General features: G+C 40.4%; 1 protein-coding gene across 8 annotated transcripts in view; it reads right to left on the bottom strand.

The window, feature by feature from the left end:
- Positions 1-23,835, bottom strand: part of LOC137293095 (small G protein signaling modulator 1-like) — a 48,730-nt gene that overhangs the window by 10,307 nt on the left and 14,588 nt on the right. For 2 of the 8 annotated variants that reach the window (XM_067823882.1, XM_067823886.1), the window contains exons 3-12: positions 21,073-21,241; positions 13,360-13,494; positions 12,251-12,318; positions 11,159-11,313; positions 10,206-10,364; positions 9,562-9,692; positions 3,865-3,932; positions 3,155-3,319; positions 2,491-2,652; positions 2,141-2,315 (exon numbers count right to left, since the gene is read on the bottom strand). In XM_067823882.1, coding sequence (XP_067679983.1) covers positions 2,141-2,315; positions 2,491-2,652; positions 3,155-3,319; positions 3,865-3,932; positions 9,562-9,692; positions 10,206-10,364; positions 11,159-11,313; positions 12,251-12,318; positions 13,360-13,494; positions 21,073-21,241 — 1,387 coding nt within the window. The remainder of the gene's footprint in view (positions 1-2,140; positions 2,316-2,490; positions 2,653-3,154; positions 3,320-3,864; positions 3,933-9,561; positions 9,693-10,205; positions 10,365-11,158; positions 11,314-12,250; positions 12,319-13,359; positions 13,495-21,072; positions 21,242-23,835) is intronic. The other 6 variants (XM_067823889.1, XM_067823883.1, XM_067823884.1 and 3 more) reach the window with 6 other exon arrangements.

Raw genomic sequence — 23,835 nt, 5'->3', positions numbered from 1 at the left:
CAAGTCTGACCACCCGATCCCGTTAGTTGCCTATGACAAGGATAGTTGCCTTTTATGGCAAGCTTGGGTTGCTGAAGGCTATTCTATCCCGGGACCTTCACAGGTCGATAAATGAAGGGAGGAGTGTACACTTCAAGACAGTACTTACAACAAAGATTGGTCGTATATAGGATGAAAGGAACAGAGCTACAACATTTAACACTATTTAATGTAAAGAAAAATTGATGCATGAACTTGAAGATAAGAAGAAAACATAGGAAACTTTCTTATTTAAAAAAAAGCCAAAAGTTAACTTGAAGGTATGGACAAAAGGTAAAAACTTGAAATGGGTGGACGATATGGTGGAAAATGAGATTCTGTCCCTCAAAGACAATAAAATGGTCATGCGGTTTGAGAGAGTGCATCCTCAGTATAGAACAAGGTCAGTATACAACACACAGTTTCATATAACGAGCACCTTACCTTGTTTCCCAGTTTCTAAAAAATAACAATGAAACATTAAATATCTTTAAAGTCCAAAAGAAACATTTTTACAAAAAAAAATATCACAAAACATGTTAGAAAAACAATTTCATGCACTGAATAACACAATTTTTTACCATAATGAAATAAATTTTAAAGACAGCAAAAAACAGTCAGTTCAGTGAGAGAAATGATATGACGGTGATGTGCAAGACAATCTGTTGCTATAGCGAGGCTGCTCCATCCCATCCGCTGCAGTCTACTGTAGATGTGGAACTATTGGGTATCTAAGAATGTCTGATAAATGTCCAATATTCTGTGATAAATATCACTAAAACTTCCCAAATCGAAGAAAAAGAGCTTTATGTCATTATGGCTACAGTTTTGTAGAGACGTGTTTACTCACAATGGGAATAATCAACATGACAAAAGAAGTTTCAGCCTCTTATCCATGAATCATTACACGAATACCCTGAATGAAATAAAATCAATCTTGCAGATGAGTTAACATGCCTGGAGAGATGGTTGGTTGGTTGGTTGGTCCAGACGACTAGACCCTGGCCAGTATTTAGAAAGTTACCTCAGTCCAAAACAGAAGTAAGCAGAGCGGTTGTCTAATGGAACACCAATGGCAACTGTTTCCAAATGGTTACAATGGAAACTAAATTTAATGATGGATGGAGAGGAACTGTTGGATAATGGATAAGTGGCCACTGGCAGGATTATTCAAAACTTTGTCATATGTCTGATTACAAAACTATCCAAGATGTTTCTATTGGGGGCCAAAGAATTCATGAACGAACACAGTAAGTGTAAATATATATCATAAATAATACACACTTCAATCTCTTTCATCTGTTCCAGCACTGACATGACAACACATAAATCAGAACAAAACTAAATGTTGACAATACAATGACACTACATGCATGCCAACTCACAGCTACACTATATGCCTTTCAAACAAACACTGATCAACCCTCAAATAGTTTTAGATTTGAGAATTTTCTCCAAATTTTGGAATTTGACGAAATTTGAACTTTTGACAAAGTATACAACTAAAATCATTAGCATTCATTCACTTCTTTTGACAGCATAAAATAATCACCATAATATTCCAAATTACACCATCTTGTGATTGTTTGAAATACAACTGCATGTCTTATGTAGCACCCTTGTAGAAACCCAGTTTAAACTATTGTGTTACTGCTAAGGGAAACATTCGGTTTCATCAGTCTCCCTGAATTCTTGTAGTTAGATCTGTACGGGATTACCTACCCAAGAGAGATCAATGGTTTGTCTGAAGTGACTGAGTAAGACTTGACATATCGTTTGGCAGCAGAATGTGTTATTGGTACGAGACATCAGTGAATATGTTAGCATGGCACCTTGTGAAGTTTTAGAAACTGGCATTACTTATTGGTACGAGAGATCAGTGAACGGGTTAGCACAGCACCTTGTCAAGTTTTGAAACCAGGCACTACTTATTGGTACAAGAGATCACTGAACGGGTTAGCATGAATGTGTGAAGTTTCAGAATGGGGCACCAGTTATTGGTACGAGAGATCAGAGAATGGGTTAGCATGGCGCTGTGTGAAGGTTTAGAACTGGGCACTAGATACAGCAGTATGGTGTGTTCTGCAGGTTGGCATGCCGCTACGTGTGGACGTACACGTACAGGTACCTGTGATTGGCCTGGGACTGGGTCAGACACGTGTTGTTCTGCACTTCCTGGGCACGGGCGTACGACTGCACAGAGGACTGTGCTAGTGGGCTGGGCGGAAGGTGGCGACGTACCGGCCATGGGGAACGTTCACCGGTAGGTTTGGCTTTTGGGTCCATCATTTCAGCAGCTGAAAAAAAAATAATCCTCGATAACAGATCTAACCATCTCATGTCACAATATGTGTAACGAAAGGTCAAACAAATAAAACAAGGAGAATTAGTCCTGTTTGTAATAAATACTGAGTATCTTGAGACTCTTACTTTCAGCAACAGGCTTGTGAATCAACCCCAGGTCCTACTTACTGATCAGATCAGGCTTGAAAGAAGCAATGATCCTGAAGACGTAGTCAGTAGCCTCGTCCTCATCTGCGCTGGAGCTGCTGGTGCTGCCATGGCTGCTGCCGCTTGACAGGCGACTTCCCTTACGCTTCAACTTGGGGAACACTTTGCCTGTTGGGAAAGAAACTGCAAAATTGTAAGTTTGAGTAGAGTTCCGATTAGCTTAAAGAGTCACATTTAAGACACATACATCCAGCATATGTACCACATTTATCACGCATCAGAATACATAACATTTACCACACATGCAACATATGCAACACTCTTATTACACAGGTAACAGTTTTTAACACATATTCAACATGTCATACATAATCATTTTTCTGAGTGAGCATGATCTTGTGCTGCTTTTAGGAAAAGTCCTGCAATATCACAGTAGATGTCATCAGAGATTTTCTGTCTGTACTGTAGTCATGTGAGCAATCACACCCTGGCCCTTATCATGACCAGCAAACATTCTAGGTTCTAGTTATGTGTGCCACACACCTAATTATCATTTTGGAACATTCATGAGAAAAAGTTACTTACTGATCTCAAAGATGACTGCAACACACTGCCTAACAAGCTCTCAAATTCCATCCCTATGATATATGGTGAGGAACGTTTGGAACACAAACTTGGTGATTACCTTTCCCCCTCTGAGACCAGAGAGGAGGGTCCAGCTGCCCATGGGGGAGAAGCCCAGTCTCCAGGCAGGACAGGAAGGCCAGCAGGTGCCCCCCCTTGGGGAAGTGGATGGGAGGACGCTGCACCCCATCTTGCCCCACCAGGACAATCGTACCTCCACAGTCGGCTGCAGAAACATTAAGGCATTAGAAACAGGAAGATGAGGACATAACAGTGAATGTTCTAAACTAATTCTTTTCAACAGCATGGGGATGGTGAGAAGCAATACGGACACTTCCAAAATGTCATTATTGTTGTTCAACAGTGTCAGCTTTATTCTTGTTATTTCACCCACACCTGCCAACAGTCTGGATTGAATGCAGTTAATATGAAATAAAACAAGTTTAAGTATTTTCAGTCTCTTTAAATAACTGACAAGAAACTTGAAACTCACATAAAGTAAACAGTCATATTTGTTTAAGAGATAACAGGGACAGATAACTCTGAGTCAAAGTGAACCAATATGGTACTTCCTGTAGTTTGTACTGTGCATTTATCGAAGGAAATCAATTACGATCCTATCAATGCAGCAATCGAAAGACTCAACAATTGCAATCCATTGATGGTTCAATGCATCATTACAGCAATATTACTCTGACACTTGTAAATCAATTAATTGCTGACTGACTGGATGAGTGACTGACTGACTGACTGACTGACTGACTGACTTACGTTGTTGGTGGCAGTGGATGTAGACAATCTCGTCAACGTAGATGGTCATGGCAAACTCCCAGTACATACTGCAAGGAGAAGGATCAACATGTACTGCTCTATGAAAATATAGGGTCACCGGGCACCTGTAACCATGTCAATAGATGCCATCAATGTGTGTGTAAGAAACAGAGAAATAAAAATACCCACGAGAAGACAGAGAAAATTAAACAACAAATGAAAATAGGCATTAAAAATTGAACAGGCATTAAAAATTGATTATATTATTGGTTCATCTAAAAAGCATAAAGCCTAATTCATATGTTACAGTTCAGCCTGAAGTACACAGATTCTGATCAACCTCACAACTTTCTGTTCCTATTTCACCCAGCAGCTACGATAGTAACACTGAGTAAGGGGAGACAACTAGCAGCTCAGTCACTCCTACCCACCATGTCTGTACAATCACATTACACTACTGGGAGCTGGTAACACCCCTCACACAAACAGCAACACATGTACTATGTCCATACCTCAAATGGACAAACAGGTAATACCACAGACTACTGGCACTTACTAACACTTTATCTGCTCGGAGACACTGGTCCTTGGCTGAAATATCTGATACATGTTTGGTCAACAAAGACGAATTTTTGGTTCTTTTGTACCCTTTCAAATTACAGTTGGCTTAGAAAATTTATATACATGCCAGTTTTATTCAGAAATTTTATCTTTAAGTTAATTAATTTGAATACTCTGTATGAGAATATTACTACATGAACTTACACTGTAGTGACGGCAACACAGTATACTTTGGAGCTCTAGTCAGTCAGAGTTTACTTAGTTTCCATATCAGATCAAACCGCCCTGAAGGTCCTTATGAGGCTACACACGATATCACAAAGAATGCCAGTCCTGACTATTGTCATGAACTAAGAATAGCAGTCCCCCCAATATAACCTGGAGTGTGTCTGTTTACCTGGACATTTGAGCAAGGAATAGAGAGTACCAGAGAGCTAGAAAACTACATCCATTATCTATGAATTAGTCAACTAGTACCATGCATTATGTACCCACTGCCAAGGCGCCACTGGCAGGGAAATCAATCCTTCATACAATACTTTAGACACCATTGAGTAATTTTTTTAAAACTTTTTAGAAAAATAAACATGAACATTCATCTTTATAAATCAAGCAAAACAGAAAAAGTTGCATTTTGTTGGCAAAGACAAGTGAAAACACATGCAGTTACAAAAACCATGATTCCAGTACAATGACAAATATAAGATCTAGTTACAGAGACAGACACTGCAGACATTTTGGTTTGTTCAAAACGGGCACAGCGTCAATGGATGACTCGGACAGCGATGGGCACTCAAATATCTCTATGTAACTAGTGGAGATGATTTTGCGGATCATGAACTGATGGAACCTAGAAATGATAACCTACTGGTTATCCTGCTGGAGACATGGCAATGTTCACAACAGAAACACTGGTGCTCTTACTGCCATTAATCACGTGAGTAAGGTGAAAGAACTGCCACAACAGTAACTACCGGTAATGGAATTAGATTTTGATCTGCCGGAACACTTGTCAATAACATCACGGCAAATTGCCGACAGTGACACAGTTACAGACACATACCTTTAAATAACAACTGTGGAGACAGCTGGTAATGACACATCAACGATCTACTGAAGGCAACTAAGGGATGTAACTGCTCACAACCCTTCAAGATGCACAAAGGCTAATGTCATCGTAAAGCCTTACTTGCATACCTAGCTACCTTTTTAAGATCAAGAGTCCAAACCAAGCCCCCCAACTCCCAATTCCACCCCTACTCCCAACCATGTCTCACGAGGTGTACAGTGCCTGATAAGTTGATATACTCTGACTGATGTCAGGGGTATAAAACAGAATTACAAAGTAAGATACCGTGAAGTTTCTGAAAATAAGAAAGGATATACCATAGTCCAGTATTTCCTAGAGTTTAGATAAAGTGCTGGTCATGCAGAAGCAAGCAGGGGAGAGAATAGCGAGGTTATTGTGAATTGTTTGTAATGACTTGTAACAAGTCAAACCATGGCTCAGAAACAAAGTGTTCCTCCCATGTCACCTTCTGAGGCTACCATGTTTTGCTGGGGGATAACCCTGCCCTGGGAGACCAGTCTGCATTGTCTTTGTTACCCTCATAAGCTTCTTATATCCAATCATAATTACATTGATGTGAGTGAGTGAGTGAGTGAGTGAGTGAGTGAGTGAGTGAGTGAGTGAGTGAGTGGATGGGTGTGTGAGTGTGAGTGTGTGTGTGTTTAAGTGTAAGTTTGTGTGGGGAATATAAGTGTGAAGTGTGGGGAGTGTGAGTGTGAGTGTGAGTGTGTGTGAGAAAGAGAGAGAGAGTAAATGTGAGTGTGTGAGAGAGAGAGAGAGAGAGTAAATGTGAGTGTTTGTGTTTGTGTGTGTGTGTGTGTGAGAGAGAGAGTAAATGTGTTTGTGTCTGTGTGTGTGTGTGTGAGAGAGAGAGAGAGAGAGAGTAAATGTGAGCGTGTGTGTGCAAGTGAGTGTGAGTGTGTGAGTGAGTGCGAGTATGTATGTGAGTGTAAGTGTGAGTGTTGGTGTACGTCCTTCGTAGATGAATAACATCAGTGGTTACAGACACCTCAAATAGCCACAGCAATGTATCAGAACTAGTCTTCCAACAGCACAAAATCTACCACACCCAACTGCCATAACTAGCCCAACACCTCTTGGAACGTGTACACTGAGCATGCCCAAGTATGTCTCTTGCCTGTGACAAGCTGGCTGTACTGTGTGACCAAACTCTATACCTTTCATAGAAACATCATATTGATCTTCTCAGCCTTGATTAATAACATTTAGCAAATTCTTTAAAGGAAAATTATTACTGCTTCCATCCGCAACATATAATGCTTCAATACACCATTGACCATATTGCAAAAGAATCTTCAGAACTGGTAAAGTTTACAATCAATATTCTAACTAAACGTCTGGGATGGATGAAGAAAAAAATAAATCTGTTGTTATTCTGGTCACAATGTGAAAATTTTGCCCGGAAATGATTTTAGTGAAGAAACAGATCTTAAAAACAGAATCAACATTTGAAGTGTGTGGTCAGCAGACGCAGGACCAAATCATCTTAGTAAACAAACAGATCTTGCATAGATGTGATAGATACAGGCTTTCTTACACACTGACAGCGAAGTGCCATCTTAGGTAAGAGACTCATCTCAATCAACAAAGTCAGATTTTGACGGATTTCATTCCTGATAAGTTCATCTGTTGGAAGGTGTTATCTGGCCCCGATTTCTCGGAAACAAACTTACCGGTCTGACTTTTGACTACAGTGTTTAATCAAATTTGAGAAAACGCATTTCTCAGAATGAACTGAAATCAATAATAAACGCAAATATAGTAGACAATTCAATATAATATTAAGTTGTTTGAGGTTTTGTATTCTAAAAATGCATCTGAGTTCAGAATTCAGCTGTTTTAAATTGTCAAAACTTGAGTTTGTTTTGAGTAATCAGGGTCTGGCATTCATCACAACCTCCATGATGCGAGAACCGTCTGTCAACAGGGCCACACTAGGCAAGAGCAGTATGCAGACTCCTGACATCACAAGGGCCATTGTGTTCTGCATCAATGCACCACTGTGACTTTGAGAATCGACACAATACGTATTTATTTGATGCTGTTAAAATGGTGCAATTTTTGGGTGTTTAGAAATAGATAACTGTACTCTTGCTTGTCAGATGCTGTTTCCTCAAGACTTGTTTTAAAATTATCTGACTTGCTATGAGTCAAAAGATATCTTTAGAAACAATTGGTTGTAAGATATACGGTATCTGACACACAGTTGCACAGTAGCAATATCCAAGATGCTGACAGTCCCTCCTAGCTGTTATACAAGCAAGGTGATTATGGATAGAGGATATATATAATGCAGAAGATGGGTCCTGGTGAATCAGGGGACATAACTCCTGCAAGACCTACTCACAGCTTAGGTTTGGCTCTCCGTCGCAATAACTGGCTGTGATTGTTACCAGGGTTACCAATTGAGTATTCACACAGGTAGCACCAGCAAAACAAAAATAGCAAAAATAAGCTACAAAGCAGAAAATAAACAAGGCTGGATCTTTGTAGAGTTACATTAACTTATTTAAGTCAGTGGATGATAGTTTATTGAGCATAAAGATACTTGTACTGAAATGTTAGTGACTCAGGGACCATGCTGGAGATCTATGTAGATTATAGAGCTGGAGATGCTGTATACAGCAGCAGGAGGTTTAGAGACAGTAACTGTGAACCAGTGAACCAGTGATAGGCATGTTAGGTCCCATTACAGCTTGAACAGCGCTGAACAGTGACATAACTGACAAACTGGTACAAACACTGTTCATTCTATTTTTTCGGACATTCATATCATCTTATAAACTACAGTATTTCACAGCATCCCTGTCTGACATAGACAGCTATGTCAACACAACTACCAGGTCCACTACCCAAGCTACAGGTCCAAACCTCAACCACCAGGTCCACACCTCAACCCCCAGGTCCATACCTCAACCACCAGGCCCACATGTCAACCACCAGGTCCACACCTCAACCATCACGTCCACACCTCAACCACCGGACCCACACCTCAACCTCCACCACCAGGTCCACACCCCAACCTCTATGTCCACACCTCAACCATCACATCCAAACCTCAACCACCAGATCCACACCACAACCTCTATGTCCACACCTCCACCTCCAGATCCAATATCAACCATGAGGTCCATGTCTCAACCTCCAGGTCAACACCTCAACTTCAAGGTACACATATCAACCACCAAAGTCATGCCTCGAGCACCAGGTTTACACCTCAAGCACCACGTCTAAATCAGGTCCACACCTCAAGCACAGGACCTCAAGCACCAGGTCCACACCTCAACCACCAAGTCAATGCCTCAAGCACCAGGTTTACAACTCAATCATTAAGTCCACATCAGGTCCACACCTCAAGCACCAGGTCCACACCTTAAGCACAGGACCTCAAGCATCAGGTCCACACCTCAACCACCAAGTCCATGCCTCAAGCACCAGGTTTACACCACAAGCACCAGGTCCACATCAGGTCCACACCTCAAGCACCAGGTCCACACCTCAAGCACAGGACCCCAAGCACCAGGTCCACACCTCACACCTCAAGCACAAGGTAAACCCCACATCCCTCAGGACAAGGTTAAATTATCCTATTTTGGGTTAGTAGGCTGTTACTGCTACAGTACACGGTATGAAACAATTTCTTACGAGTTTTATCAACCTTCAAGAAAGGGAAAATGAAAAACAGATAAAAATTACAAACAACACGGAATATACAACAGCTGTACAAAGAACCAGAAAATAAGTCTGGAATTGCTCAAAGTCTGAGCAAGATCTTCCAGTGATTGATACAGGCAATATTTGACAATGACGCAAGATCAACAGAGCAGGTACTATGACAGATGTACGACCTCCGTCAAGTCTGAAGAGGACCAGAAAAAATTATGCCAACCATAACAAGTCCTAATGTGGATATGGTAGGAAATCAGAGCCAAACACGATGAATATACATTCTTATATAGGACGTTAAAAATCTTCTCAGTAGGAAGATACGACCTAGGTGACTGCTACCTGGGTGGTCATGTGACTACACAGGTCATGTGACCTACCTGCGGTCAGTCTCTTCTCCAACTTCATCACAGCATCCATTCATGAGCTGGTTAGGTGTCCACATTATCATGAGGCCTTCGCCACTTTGGTGGAGAGAGAGGTAGCCTGCTAGGTGGCCAATGTCCTCCTTCTGGAAAGAACAAACCAATATATCAGAGTGAGGGACTATGGTTTCGTGTCACTTTCAGCAATATTCCATGCTTGGGACACCAGAAGGAGACTCACACATTATAAACAGTGTTTTAACAACTAGGCTACCCCAGCACATACAGTCTATCTCATGCATACATTTTATTACAAAATATGTAATTGGAATGAAGTGAGTGACTTTAGTGTCATGCCACACTCAGCAGTATTGCAGTTATACAGCGGCAGTCTGTAAATAATGGAGCCTGGACCAGACAATCCAATGATCAACAACACGAGCATCGATTTGCGCAATTGGGAACCAATGACATGTGCCAACCAAGTCAGCGAGTCTGACCACCCGATCCCATTACTCGCTTCTTATGACAAGCATAGTTGATTTTAAGGCAAGCATGGGTTGCTGAAGGCCTATTCTACCCTGGGACCTTCACGGGTCTATTGGAATGAAGACACAATACACCATTCAATGGAGTTTGAGTTGATCTTTCAGACGTACCGGCTGCACCTGCACATTGTTCTTGCCATAGAGAAGCGTTGTCTTGGAGTTCTGATGCAGCGATTCCACATATTCCCGGGCTGACATGTGGAATGCCTTGGGGCTATCCTCACTGCTGGAGCTGGGGTTCCGACGCAGCTGGGGACACACAGACAGACACTGTTGGTAGATTAGTAGCTGATCATAACCAACATGTACAGCACACATTCTTACTTTAGGATCCAACCAACTCATCATATAAATCACACTTAATATATTTCTGAGGGTAAGAATAAACTAAACAATAATCAAATAGATACTGTATTAGGCAACATGGAGCAGAACCTTGCGCCAAAATGTTATGACAAAGTTACGGTCTCAGCTTTAGGTATGCCATGATACATTAACACTTTTTCTATGATGAAACAATTATCGATACAATCAAAACCGTAGTGATTTTGTTTTGAACATATCAGTATGAAAACATTTATGCATCGTTTAAATTTTGCAACTGTATCCTGTTTTTTTATGTCATGAGAGTTATTTTTCATGTGCCAAGACGGGAAATTGGAACTTTTTAATCTCTGAAAGTAAAAAATCTTGATCTTCTCATGGACAATAATAAAATATGAAATATTTATGTTAAAAAATGCCATGAAAACAGGCATTGTGCTACGTATCTAATCGTGACATGAGTATTGTGATACACATCGATTCATGAAACTTATGTACTGTGACATCCCTCTCAGCAGTAAAGCAGTTAGAAGTTCATGACAAAGGATCAAAGTTACAATCCTAGTGATAAGATGTGGGAACAGCCTTGGACCATTCTGAATATCTTACTTATGAGGGTGTGTGTGTGTGTGAAGAAGGGGGAGGAGAGAGAGAGGAGGTGCTGGTAGATAGAATACATATCGGATTTATTGTATTGTCTGAATGTAATTGAGAGACAGTTCTGATGCAAGATCTAATACCTGCAGTCCAGGTCGTTTGGGAGAGCCAGGAGTGGTAAATGCATGGTTGCCGCTGGAATGTATGCGGTGCCGCTGTACCAGTTCATCTGCTGGGGGGTCTGTCCAGAAGTGGTCCGACGTCTTCATCTTGGTGTAGTCCAGAGCACAAGGACCAACTGGAAGCAGCAGGATAAAGTGGGTTTAATGTTGCATCCCAGACTACTGCCCTGAATTTCAACAAGTCTCAGACAGATACATATTCTCCTGTCTAGAGTGAGTGAGTGTGTGTGGCTATATTTCATTTTTAGCAATACTCCAGCAAAATGATGGCAGGAGACACCAGAAATGAGCTTCACACCTGGGTGAATACTTTAACCACAGGGCTGCCAAATCACCCCGTCAAAAACATCCAGCCCAGGCCTTCCACAGAAAACATACCCACTCTGAAGAGAAGCGCACATAATGATGGAAACATACAAACATAATATCTTACAACTGCAACAGTAAGGATGGCAACTTTAAAGTGTTAAAACTGGAAAAAAAACTGACAAGCCTGTAAGTTCAATTTTGTACATGGCAACAAAGAAGAGGAAGTTTGGACCTCGTTGCCATTTTTCAGCTTGAACAAAAGTTACCTTCCCTTTTATAAGCATTTGCAATTTGTATAACTGTTGTGTTATTTGTCACTTATTGTCGTCGTTGTCATCATACTTGTTTGCATAAATGTTTAGTTGTATGATATGATTGACAGTAATTATCTCCACATATTCAAAACCTTTTCTACATGCGGCAATTCATGGATGCTAAGAAATATGAAAGAAGTGGATTCTAATGTGTATGCACAGTGGAAGTCAAAGGTTGCGGATATAAATATGTTGCAGTTTATAGTCTTTCATTTGCGTTTTTACTGTTTCAGTAGTGAGGTAATATGTTTGTGTTGCTATTTCCATGATTAATGCTTATCTGCCTTTTTCTGCACAGAGGGAAAGTTTTCTTTGATATGAGAGCAGCCACAATCCAGCCAGTGTACACACATAATCACAATGAATCACTTCACACAACACACATGAGGAACCTGAACAATATCCCCATTCAAGTTCAGCAGGGACTCACCAAGTAGAGATGCAAAGATGGGACCGTCGACTGGGTCAGCAATGAGAGCATCCCCTTCATAGTAGCGACTGAAACAGTACAAGTGCTCCTAGATGTCATGGTCAACAGGAAGTTGTCACAGCCATCATGTCAAATGTTAATGATACTAAGAAATGTTTAGTTTAGAACTGTTCAATGTCAGATGAGAGTTATATAAGTGTCTGAATTGGAACATTATCAACAATGATGATAATTCTTAAATTTACTATCTCAAACACTTGATTTCCTTTACCTGACATGTGTTCTTGAATCTACACGTCAGGTTTCAATAAAAACAAGAAGACACAGTCATCAATATCCCCCATTTTACTTCCAATTTCAGTCTAAGTCAAAGCTGCCATGGAAACGCGAAAAATATTTTACTAAGAATACCCAAACTACCAAAAGGAACTAATACACCTCCAGATCTATCTACGTGCCAACTTTGGTGAAGAAATATTGAATGGTTTTAAAGTTCAGCTTCGGAAAAGATAAATGTGCATGGACAGATTCACAGATACCCCCCTGCGAAACGAGTTCTGGGGGATAAAAACCAAACATTTTATGGATTTATTTTATGCTGTTATTCATTCTTGTGGTCCTCCATACACTATCAGTAGGCGTTAGCTCCCCTAATGGAAACAAATGGAAATCTTGTAAATTTTTTATCTAGTTTGTACAAAGGTTCCCTGGTATTTATAAGGGAAGGATAGCTGGGCTCGAACTCAAGCAAAGGGGGAAGATTATGAACGTTGCTTCTCTCTTCTATCAAGTCTTCAGCATCGCTGACAAGGCTTCCCCAGCAACAAACTTGGGGCTAACGGCCAGAGGGTGGACAGATAGGGCAAGCAAGAATCAGACATGACAGCATGGACACAAACTCCCATAGGTACAAGTGATTATCTACTTAGCTTGGAGTCCTGGAATTTAGTTTCTTTGCCATCTTTCTTTCCTTGATCTTCTTAATGATCCTGAGACATTCATTTCCCAAAGACTGAGCAGTTTTCTTTACCAGAGAGGGAGGATAACATGTATTTAGAGCTCTCACTTAATGACACATAGTTCCACCCCTAAAAAGATATTTGACTTACCTGTGATTCTGTACCAAGAAGTCTAGAATCTTGGCCAGCTGTTTCTCAAAGATAGCGATTCTCAGCCACAGGTATTTAGGGTTGAATGACTGGAGAGTCCGTCTCGTTTGATTCTTGTTATTGTCAAGGGATTTCCTGAAGCAGAAAAAACCCATGACCTTGATGAAAAGAAGAGTTTTCTTTTCATTTCAGCAGGATTCCTACCAAAAGTCAGAGCAAGTAAGTTGGGTTTTACGCCATTTGGTGCAATATTCCAGCAATAACACAGCAGGAGACACCAGAAATGGGCTTTACACATTGTAACCACAAGGGGAATCAAACCTTGAACTTTGGTGTGACAAACAAACACTTTAACCACTACCCCATAAAAAATCAGAAGGTACAGATGTGAGGAACATATGTGATTAATGAAGTTAATGTAGACTGTTACTATTAAGCTGAGCTAAACTGAAAGACTTTCACAAGATTCAGGCTTTAGACAAATGGTTAAGATCACAGGCTGATATAGTAACTTTTATCATGCCCTTATCAACATTGTATTCTTGTTCTTTTTATCACAGTCAAAGGCAAAGTTACCAACATGAATGTCAAAATACCAGAATATTCAAATATAGATGTATGAAAAAAAGCATGTTTTGTATGAAGATCTAATGATCAGTAATAACTTGAAACGACTCGACATAAATAATGCTTCTGAATGCGCATGTGAATGGTTTATCATTAATAATATTTATTAATATATAATCAACAAAAAAGGCAACAAAAAGTTTTTGTCTCATTACATTTTTATTTATTGAAATTGCAAATAATTGAATTGATGGAATAGAAAGGTGAAACATATGTACACATGATTAACAAAATGAAATTAAGTGGAACTGAGCAATAACAGACCTACAAATCATTGAAAGCATGTGCCCCGAAACAGTAATGCAAAATGAGCTGCACTGATGGAGCAAAATGTAAACATTAAGGTTCAGGTTTGGACAGTGAAGCAGTGTTCAGTAAGGAGTATGACCATCATGAGCTTCTACAATCATGTCCTTGCATTGACAAGATGAGCTTTTATAGTTGGTGCTGTGGACTGTTCTGTCAGTCTCTGTAGCACCTGTTCAAGTACATCCAGAGTCTGGGGTGAACATGGAGACAGTAGACATGACTTCCAATAATGCCCCAAGCATGTGCAGTGGGATGGGCATTATCCTCCGTAAAATGAAGTAGGATCTGCTTGTTGTACCAGAGGAAGGATTACAGACAGGTTTTAAGTCATCGAGCTGCATGTGTTAAATGTGGAGCACATTCATGCCACACGTTTTGTATGCTGTTTCTGAGGGTGGGTGATGTTATCAATGTTATAAGATAAATCAATTTGATAGTCACTAAAGATTTTGTATTCTTTGAACATTTACCTCAGTAAAATGATGGCAAAAATCTGTATTGAGATTGATAAAGATATTACACTGTAAATACTTGTTGCTTAATATTTTGTGAGGAGTATATTTCCATCACGGACAGACTTTGAGCAGCTATCATGGACTGGAACAAACCAATGACTGATATTACAAGCAATAATCCAGTCACCATGGCAACAAGTCTTCAGGCAATAACTCATAGTCATCAACTCCAAATGCTACTCAAGTCACTTCCTGTGACCAGCTACACTGCTATGACTATGAGGTCTTTTATCTGATGATCTAACACAGAAACAAACAATAATCACACTTCAGGGATGACAACAGGAAAATTGATTTCCAGCTGAAAACTCAAAATTGTGTCACTGAATGGTTGCCCAAATGATTCATAAAATTCATCAGCTAGAAACAAAATCTGCATTAAACTGCCATCCCTGACACTTGAAATCATCATGCTAAAGACCCTGGTTTGATTTTCCACATGGGTATAATATATGAAGTTCATTTCTGGTGTCCCCTTGCTGTGATATTGCTGGAATATTGCTAACAACGGCATAAAACTATACTCGCCCAGGAAAAGAAAATGACAAACTTGAACAAGTGATGGACAGCGATGGTGATCCATCAGTTCGTAAATCCTTCAACTCATTATGTGACATTGGAGAGTGTACAGTAAAGATTATCATGATTATATATTACATTTACAATATCTACAATTCCACTTTAGGCTGGTCATCTGTCTCGGACCCATGAAGGTCTAGGGTAGAATAGGCCTTCAGCAACCCATGCTTGCCATAAAAGGTGACTATGCTTATCGTGAGAGGCGACTAACGGGATCAGGTGGTCCGGCTCGCTGACTTGGTTGGCACATGTCTTCGCTTCCCAATTGCGCAGATCGATGCTCATGCTGTTGATCACTGGATTGTCTGGTCCAAATCGATTATTTTCAGACCGCCACCATGAAGATGGAATATTGCTGAGTGCAGCATAAAACTAAACTCACCCACTCACTCAACTGTCTCGAACTGCTTAATTTTTATTGTCACAGTTACAAACTAGTACATACACAGGGTTGCATCTGCAGGACCATCACCGATTCTTCTAAAATATGCCAATACATCGCACATCAATACAGAGGTAGTCCTCTCTCACTCTTACCGTCAGAAGAACTAGGTAATTAACTCCAATTTCAAAGTGCACAAATCAGGACTCCCTTTGGGATGTGACATCAATTTTTTTCTGAACAGCTGACGTAATTCTAAGACTGCCAGGGGATGAAGCTGGGTCTATGAAAGGTTCTTCCCTACCGCCTCATCTTGGCAGTGGCCATGTTTGGACGTCAGAGTTAAGTGGAAAACAGAGACAAATGCCGCTATGAAGTGCATCCAGGACTCATGGAAAACACAGAGGCCAGGGATGTAAGGGTTGATGTAGAATGCAGGCCACAGTGACTAAGGTAGACGATACTGATGAAGGCAGACCATGGTGATGAGGGTAGATCACAGTGATGAAAACAAACTACAGTGATGAAAGCTGGCCATAGTGATCAAGGCAGACCATAGTGAAGGAAGGAAGTCGCAGTGATGAAGGCAGATCAAGGTGCTGAAGGCCAGCCACTGTGATGAATGTAGACCATAGTGATAAAGGTAGGTGACATTGATGAAGACAGGTCATGGTGATGAAGGCAAATCACAGTGATGAAAGCAGGCAATGGTAATGAAGACAGGCCACAGTAAAGACAGATCATGGTGATAAAGGCAGGGCGCAGTGATGAAGGCAGGCCATGGAGATGAAGGCTGACCAAAGTGATAAAGACTGACTAGAGTGATGAAGAGAGGCCACAGTGATGAAGATAGGTTACTGTGACCAGTGAGCTACATTGATGTGACGGCAATGAGCACAATATCCAAATGCCAATGTGGGACAAATTGGTGGTCGTATCACCTGACACATTATGAATCCAGATTATGATGCAACATTAACACTGATGTGTGGCACTGACACACGAGACAGTGGTGCATTCAAAACAATGAATATGCCCCTATATCTAACATACAAATCAATAAGTGTGTTAACCAGATGGGGGGTAGGAAGATGGGAAGTTGCTAAAAACATCAAGTGTTAATGATTCATCAGGCTGTCTTAAGAAGGTGTTAATACAGCTGAGAGTGGCTCCAAATGATAAGTTAACCTCTTGAATGAACTAGTCCTTATGACACACAAAACAACTAGTTTAAACATGTCCTTATGATACATGAACATCCAGTGTAAACATTTCCTTATGATACATGAACCAGTGTAAACATTTCCTTATGATACATGAACCAGTGTAAACATTTCCTTATGATACATGAACCAGTGTAAACATATGCTAATGATACACAAAACAATCAGTGTAAACATTTCCTTATGATACATGAACCAGTGTAAACATTTCCTTATGATACATGAACCAGTGTAAACATTTCCTTATGATACATGAACCAGTGTAAACATTTCCTTATGATACATGAACCAGTGTAAACATTTCCTTATGATACATGAACCAGTGTAAACATTTCCTAATGATACACAAACAACTAGTGTAAGCATGTCTTATGATACCTGAACCAGTGGAAACATGTCCTGATACACAAACAACTAGTGTAAATATGTCCTTATGATACATGAACTAGAGTAAACATGTCCTTATGATACACAAACAACTAGTGTAAACATGTCCTTATGATGCATGAACAAGTATCATAAACATGTCCTTATGATACACAAACAACTAGTGTAAACATGTCCTTATGATACATGAACTAGAGTAAACATGTCCTTATGATACACAAACAACTAGTGTAAACATGTCCTTATGATACATGAACTAGAGTAAACATGTCCTTATGATACACAAACAACTAGTGTAAACATGTCCTTATGATGCATGAACAAGTATCATAGACATGTCCTAATGATACATGGACAGCTAGTGTAAACCTGTCCAAGTGACACACAAACACCTTGTGTAAACATGTCCTTATCATACACCAACAACTGGAGTAAATCTGTCCTTATGACAGACAAAAATTAGCGTAAACCTGTCCTTTCCAGACATGAACAACATGTGCAAACATGTCCTTACGATACACAAAAACTAGTGTAAACTTGTTTTTATGATACATGAACCAGTAGTGTAAAAATGTCCTGATGACACACAAAGACCTAGGCTGGATGGTGAGGACTTAAAGAGTTATAGTGTATACAGCATCATCTACACTGACATACAGCCTGTAGTAGGTAGTCTCTGGATGTACTGATGATGGTATAGAAGTATGAGCGGACCTGTTTAACTGAGTCAACCTGTGCCAGTGAGTATGCCAAGGCCAACAACGTCATCAAGGTCGCTGCAGTCAGGGAATGTGTGCCTGTCAGACATTATGTGGGTGGCTGGAGCCAGTTGGACAACTGACTCTACAATCTCATGCTATAACAACTAACATTAACGTGCTTCAACAGCCATGATGAAGCCACTTACAGCCATTACCTTCTACAAACACATACATAGTACTAATCCCTGTCTCATGTCTCTACTTTCTATCAGAAATATGTGTGAACTGGATTGGGTGAGGGAATTTGATTTATCAGGGGGTTCAAAAATCCCATCGCTCGACGTCCGGGACAAGTCAGTTTTCATTTTGGGCAATCAAATAATGGTATCTTACTTGTCCGTGGACAGCTGGATATTTTCCACTTATGGTTTCAAACTGCAAATAAACTTGGATTTCATTTCATATCTGCTCATAATGCAGCAATTACATTTCACAATAATTACAATTTAGAGCTATTGTTCTTCAAAATTTATCACTCTTCTATAAACAGTCCAGTAAACATTAACATCAAATATTGTTTCATAAAATCAGATCAAGTGGAAAATTAGTCAGGGCCACTTATTTTCCTGAAGTCTCTTGCCCTGTGGCAAGGCACTTTAAAAAAAAAATTAACCCCTGTTTATGCTGCTTTGAAAAGTTTCACTTACAATGCACAAGATGCCGACTTGACATTGGAGGCAGTAAACATACTTTTCAAATTCAAATATTATCTTTTCATATCTTGTCATTCTTTGCTTCCAGCAAGGGCAACAGCTTTTGAAACACTGCATTCAGTGAGCTGGTTTTAACACTGGTTTTAGCAATATTCCAGACATAGCAGGGTGAGAGGGACTGCAGAAGACTGACTTCATATGTTATACCCATGTCAGGAAATGAACCAAGGTCTTAAGTATGACGAGTCAACACTATAGCCACATGGCTACCCTGGCGCCCGTACACTCATCTCTGGCAAACTGTACTTTAACACTCCATGTATTCCAGGAATGGTGATAAAGTGATTAGCCAGACTGACAGTTGGTCACAATAATTTCAACTAAAACTTTTAGTTTTCAATTATTCGGCTAACGGCTTTGCTTATGCAGCAAAAATCTGCTAAGTTTGACATTGTTGAGCCCACTGGGTCCCATATAGGTTCTGGTATTAAAAGCCAAAAAAAAAGATGCCCTGAAACCATATCATTGCTTAACATTACCATTCTGACTGATACCCACAGGACTTTCATCCCCAATTTAGAATGAATGCTGTGTAAATGACAAAAGGGAATATAATCGAATATTTTCTGAGTAGGACATAACGACTCTACACTGGGAGTTATTTGATAGCAATAAATCATTTGAGTGAAGTGTCTGGAAGCAGCAAAATTCCACCCGGGACAGTTGGACTGTAAACATTATTTGGCCTGGGCTGAAATCAATATTTAGAGGGGGCTCTCATCTCAGGAGATTTCTGACTTCAATCAGTTGTCAGGCAAGCAGTGTGTACACAGGCAGCTACTATAGGCCATCTATGATGAATGGCACTGTGACACAGTTGCTGAGCGCTAGGTAATTATACATCTACATCTCCCCACCTCGCAGTAATCTCAGGCCAGTAAGTTGTATCAGGAGCCAATCAGGTTTCAGATAATACAACTTCGATATTCAATTTACATGTTTTCCACATTACTAAACAGGGGGTGCCAATACTTTTTCTATTTTTTAGTTTCTGTGTTTTACTAACTGTAGTTAATGTGTTATTCGGGGAAAAGGAAAAACAAGTTTATCTAGCTCAGTAGTTGTTTTTGCTTCTGGCACATGTATTGCTGGTCACCACAGAAGAGAAAACAGGTGTCTACTTTTGTTCAGTATCTGAAAATACTGAATATTTCGTCTTTTTTGTAACGTCTTCCGCCATATGTGCATGAACAGTTGTGGTTACATCTTCTTGGATGAGTGTTCATTTATGGCACTTGTTTTAGATGACGAGTCATGATGACACCTACTTTGGATGAAAAGTCATGATGACACCTACTTTGGAAGAAACGTCATGATGACACCTACTTCAAATGGAAGTCATGATGACACCTACTTCAGATGGGAAGTCATGATGACACCTACTTCAGATGGGAAGTCATGATGACACCTACTTATGATTGGAAGTCATGATGACACCTACTTCAGATGGAAGTCATGATGACACCTACTTCAGATGGGAAGTCATGATGACACCTATTTAAGATTGGAAGTCATGATGACACCTACTTCAGATGGAAGTCATGACACCTACTTCAGATGGGAAGTCAAGATGACACCTACTTCAGATGGAAGTCATGACACCTACTTCAGATAGGAAGTCATGATGACACCTACTTCAGATAGAAGTCATGATGACACCTACATAGATGGAGAGTTGTGACGACACCTACATGGGTAAGGAGTCATAATGACACCTAAACAGATGGGGAGTTGTGATGACACCAACTTGGTTGGGGAGTCGTGATGACACCTAATTGCTTGGAGAGTTGTGATAACACCTACATGGGGCGTCATGAGGACATCTACTTGGTTGGGGGTCACTATGACACCTACATGCATGGGGAGTCATGAGGACACTTACTCAGATGGAGAGTCATGACAAAACTCACTTGACCCGTGAAGGTCACGGGGAAGAATAGGCCTTCAGCAACCCATGCTTGCCATAAAAGGCGACTATGCTTGTCGAAAGAGGCGACTAACGGGATCGGGTGGTCAGACTAGCTCTCTTGGTTGACACATGCCAACGGTTCCCAATTGTGCAGATCGATGCTCATGTTGTTGATCACTGGATTGACTGGTCCAGACTCAATCATTTACAGACCGCCACCATATGGCTGGAATATTGCTGAGTGCGGCGTAAAACTAAACTCACTCACTCACAAAACTCACTTGAAGGGGAGTAATGACAACACTTACTTTGATGAGGTGTCACTTTGGGTCTCAATTTCAGCAAGCTGTTTTGTGACAGTTAAAGCTGAATCACAGTTTTTGGCAATCTTCTGCAGGAGTGCTGTTGTCGTGCTGTGCTTGAACAGTCCGAGGGCCCGCTTCTTGAGGCCGTGCAACAAACAGGCCTCCACAGCACCTGCAAACAAAGTACAATATTGTAATTGAGGAAAATTAACTGACAGTGTTTCATACAGCGATAAATGAGCACTAGTACTCTTGTACACAGAGTACAAAAGGTCAAGAGTACTACAGGGAAAGAAATTAGAACTGACATATTACTGTACAGCCAGAAATATCAGTCCTCTACCAGACACATATCCAAGTCACCTGACAGTCTTACAACAGTCACATGACAGGGCTACCACAGCCTTCACCTCTCAATACTTCCGCTGGTCCTGTGTTTGTGAAGCTATGACCCCCAAAGCTATGGAAACTTCACACTTACAGCCATCAGCTACAGTACAACATGGGACCTTCTTATTTGCTGACATTAGCAACAGTACAACATGGGACCTTCCTACTTGCTGCCATTAGCAACAGTACAACATGGGACCTGCCTATTTGCTGACATTAGCTACAGTACAACATGGGACCATCCTATTTGCTGACATTAGCAACAGTACAACATAGGACCTTCCTATTTGCTGCCATTAGCTACAGTACAACATGGGACCTTCCTATTTGCTGACATTAGCTACAATACAACATAGGACCTTCCTATTTGCTGACATTAGCTACAATACAACATAGGACCTTCCTATTTGCTGACATTAGCTACAGTACAACATGGGACCTTCCAATTTGCTGCCATTAGCTACAGTACAACATAGGACCTTCCTATTTGCTGCCATTAGCCACTGTACAACATGGGACCTTCACACTTGCTGCCATTAGACGTAGCAACAGCAGCCAGAAGACTCATTAAACACACTGTTACTACACTGTATCAATTACCACTCTCAATAGCTGCCATATATGAAAACAAGAAACCCTTAACAATTGTCTGCTGTTGACACATTGATGAAAACAACTATAAAATAAACAAGGAATGTGAACACTGTGATAACTAATTATCATCAGATAGCATACAACTAGGCATTTATTTGACCAGGTCCTGTTTCAGAAAATATTGACAAAATCAGTTCAGTGTATGGAATGTTCGGCATAGCAGATTGTGGGTAAGCAGATCACATTCTGCATGAACATCAGTGACGATTATTTTTCCACTCCAGCCACCTAACCCATGGAATCCAGCTTTGGCCATTTGTAAGAAAAAATCAATGGCAGATTGACGCCTACGCACTGAGGGTTCTTGGCAGTCTTCCCATCATGCACTGCTGTGTGCTCATGGAGTGTAGCATAGTGTAATGCCACTAACTCTAGACCCTCCTTGGGAGGGATTGAAAACATCATCAGATTATAATGAAAAAAGCATTTGGACATGATTAGGTTGTTTGCTATTGGAAAGTTGAGAGTCAATTTACACTAAGATTACTTGTGCAAATTGTTCTCACAAACATGTGGAGGCATGCCACATGTCTAAAAATAACTGAAAGTAGGATTTTGAAACAAAATACTTGCAAACTTGTGAAAAACAACTGATTCACTGAAAACAAATTTCTGAATCACTGAGATCTACCTTTGTCAAAAAAACCAAAACATTTCCAACAGCCACAGTGTCCAAGTATGTAATATCTGATCATCTCTGAAGTGAAAATATGATAAAATTTCTGTTTGACACAATGGAGCTTGCTGTTGTTTGCTAAACTGTTAGACTAGATTGACCATGTCTGATGTTGGGTTGATCTGATAGACTAGATGGACCATGTCTCACAGATGTTGGGTTGATCTGACAGACTAGATGGACCATGTCTGATGTTGGGTTGATCTGATAGACTAGATGGACCATGTCTCACAGATGCTGGGTTGATCTGATAGACTAGATGGACCATGTCTGATGTTGGGTTGATCGGATAGATTAGATGGACCATGTCTGATGTTGGGTTTATCTGATAGACTAAATTGACCATGTCTGATGTTGGGTTGATCTGACAGACTAGATTGACCATGTCTGATGTTGGGTTTATACGATAGACTAGATGGACCATGTCTGATGTTGGGTTTATCCGATAGACTAGATGGACCATGTCTGATGTTGGGTTGATCCGATAGACTAGATGGACCATGTCTGATGTTGGGTTTATCCGATAGACTAGATGGACCATGTCTGATGTTGGGTTGATCTGACAGACTAGACTGACCATGTCTGATGTTGGGTTCATCCGATAGACTAGATGGACCATGTCTGATGTTGGGTTTATCTGATAGAACAGATGGACCATGTCTGATGTTGGGTTATTTGACAGACTAGATGGATCATGTCTGATGTTGGGTTTATCTGATTCACTATATTTACCGTGTCTAATTTTGGGTTTATCTGATAGAACAGATGGACCATGTCTGATGTTGGGTTATTTGACAGACTAGATGGATCATGTCTGATGTTGGGTTTATCTGATTCACTATATTTACCGTGTCTAATTTTGGGTTTATCTGATAGAACAGATGGACCATGTCTGATGTTGGGTTATTTGACAGACTAGATGGATCATGTCTGATGTTGGGCTTATCTGATATACTAGATGGATTGTGTCTGATGTCGATGAGATCTTTCACTGTGTTTAATCATGAAGTGATTTTGCCCACCAAAAGGATCTAACACACAGATAC

Source organism: Haliotis asinina, chromosome 1 (assembly GCF_037392515.1).
Source record: "Haliotis asinina isolate JCU_RB_2024 chromosome 1, JCU_Hal_asi_v2, whole genome shotgun sequence".
In the NCBI taxonomy this organism is placed as follows: Eukaryota; Metazoa; Mollusca; class Gastropoda; order Lepetellida; family Haliotidae; genus Haliotis; species Haliotis asinina.
This window is presented reverse-complemented; position numbering and strand designations above follow the sequence as displayed.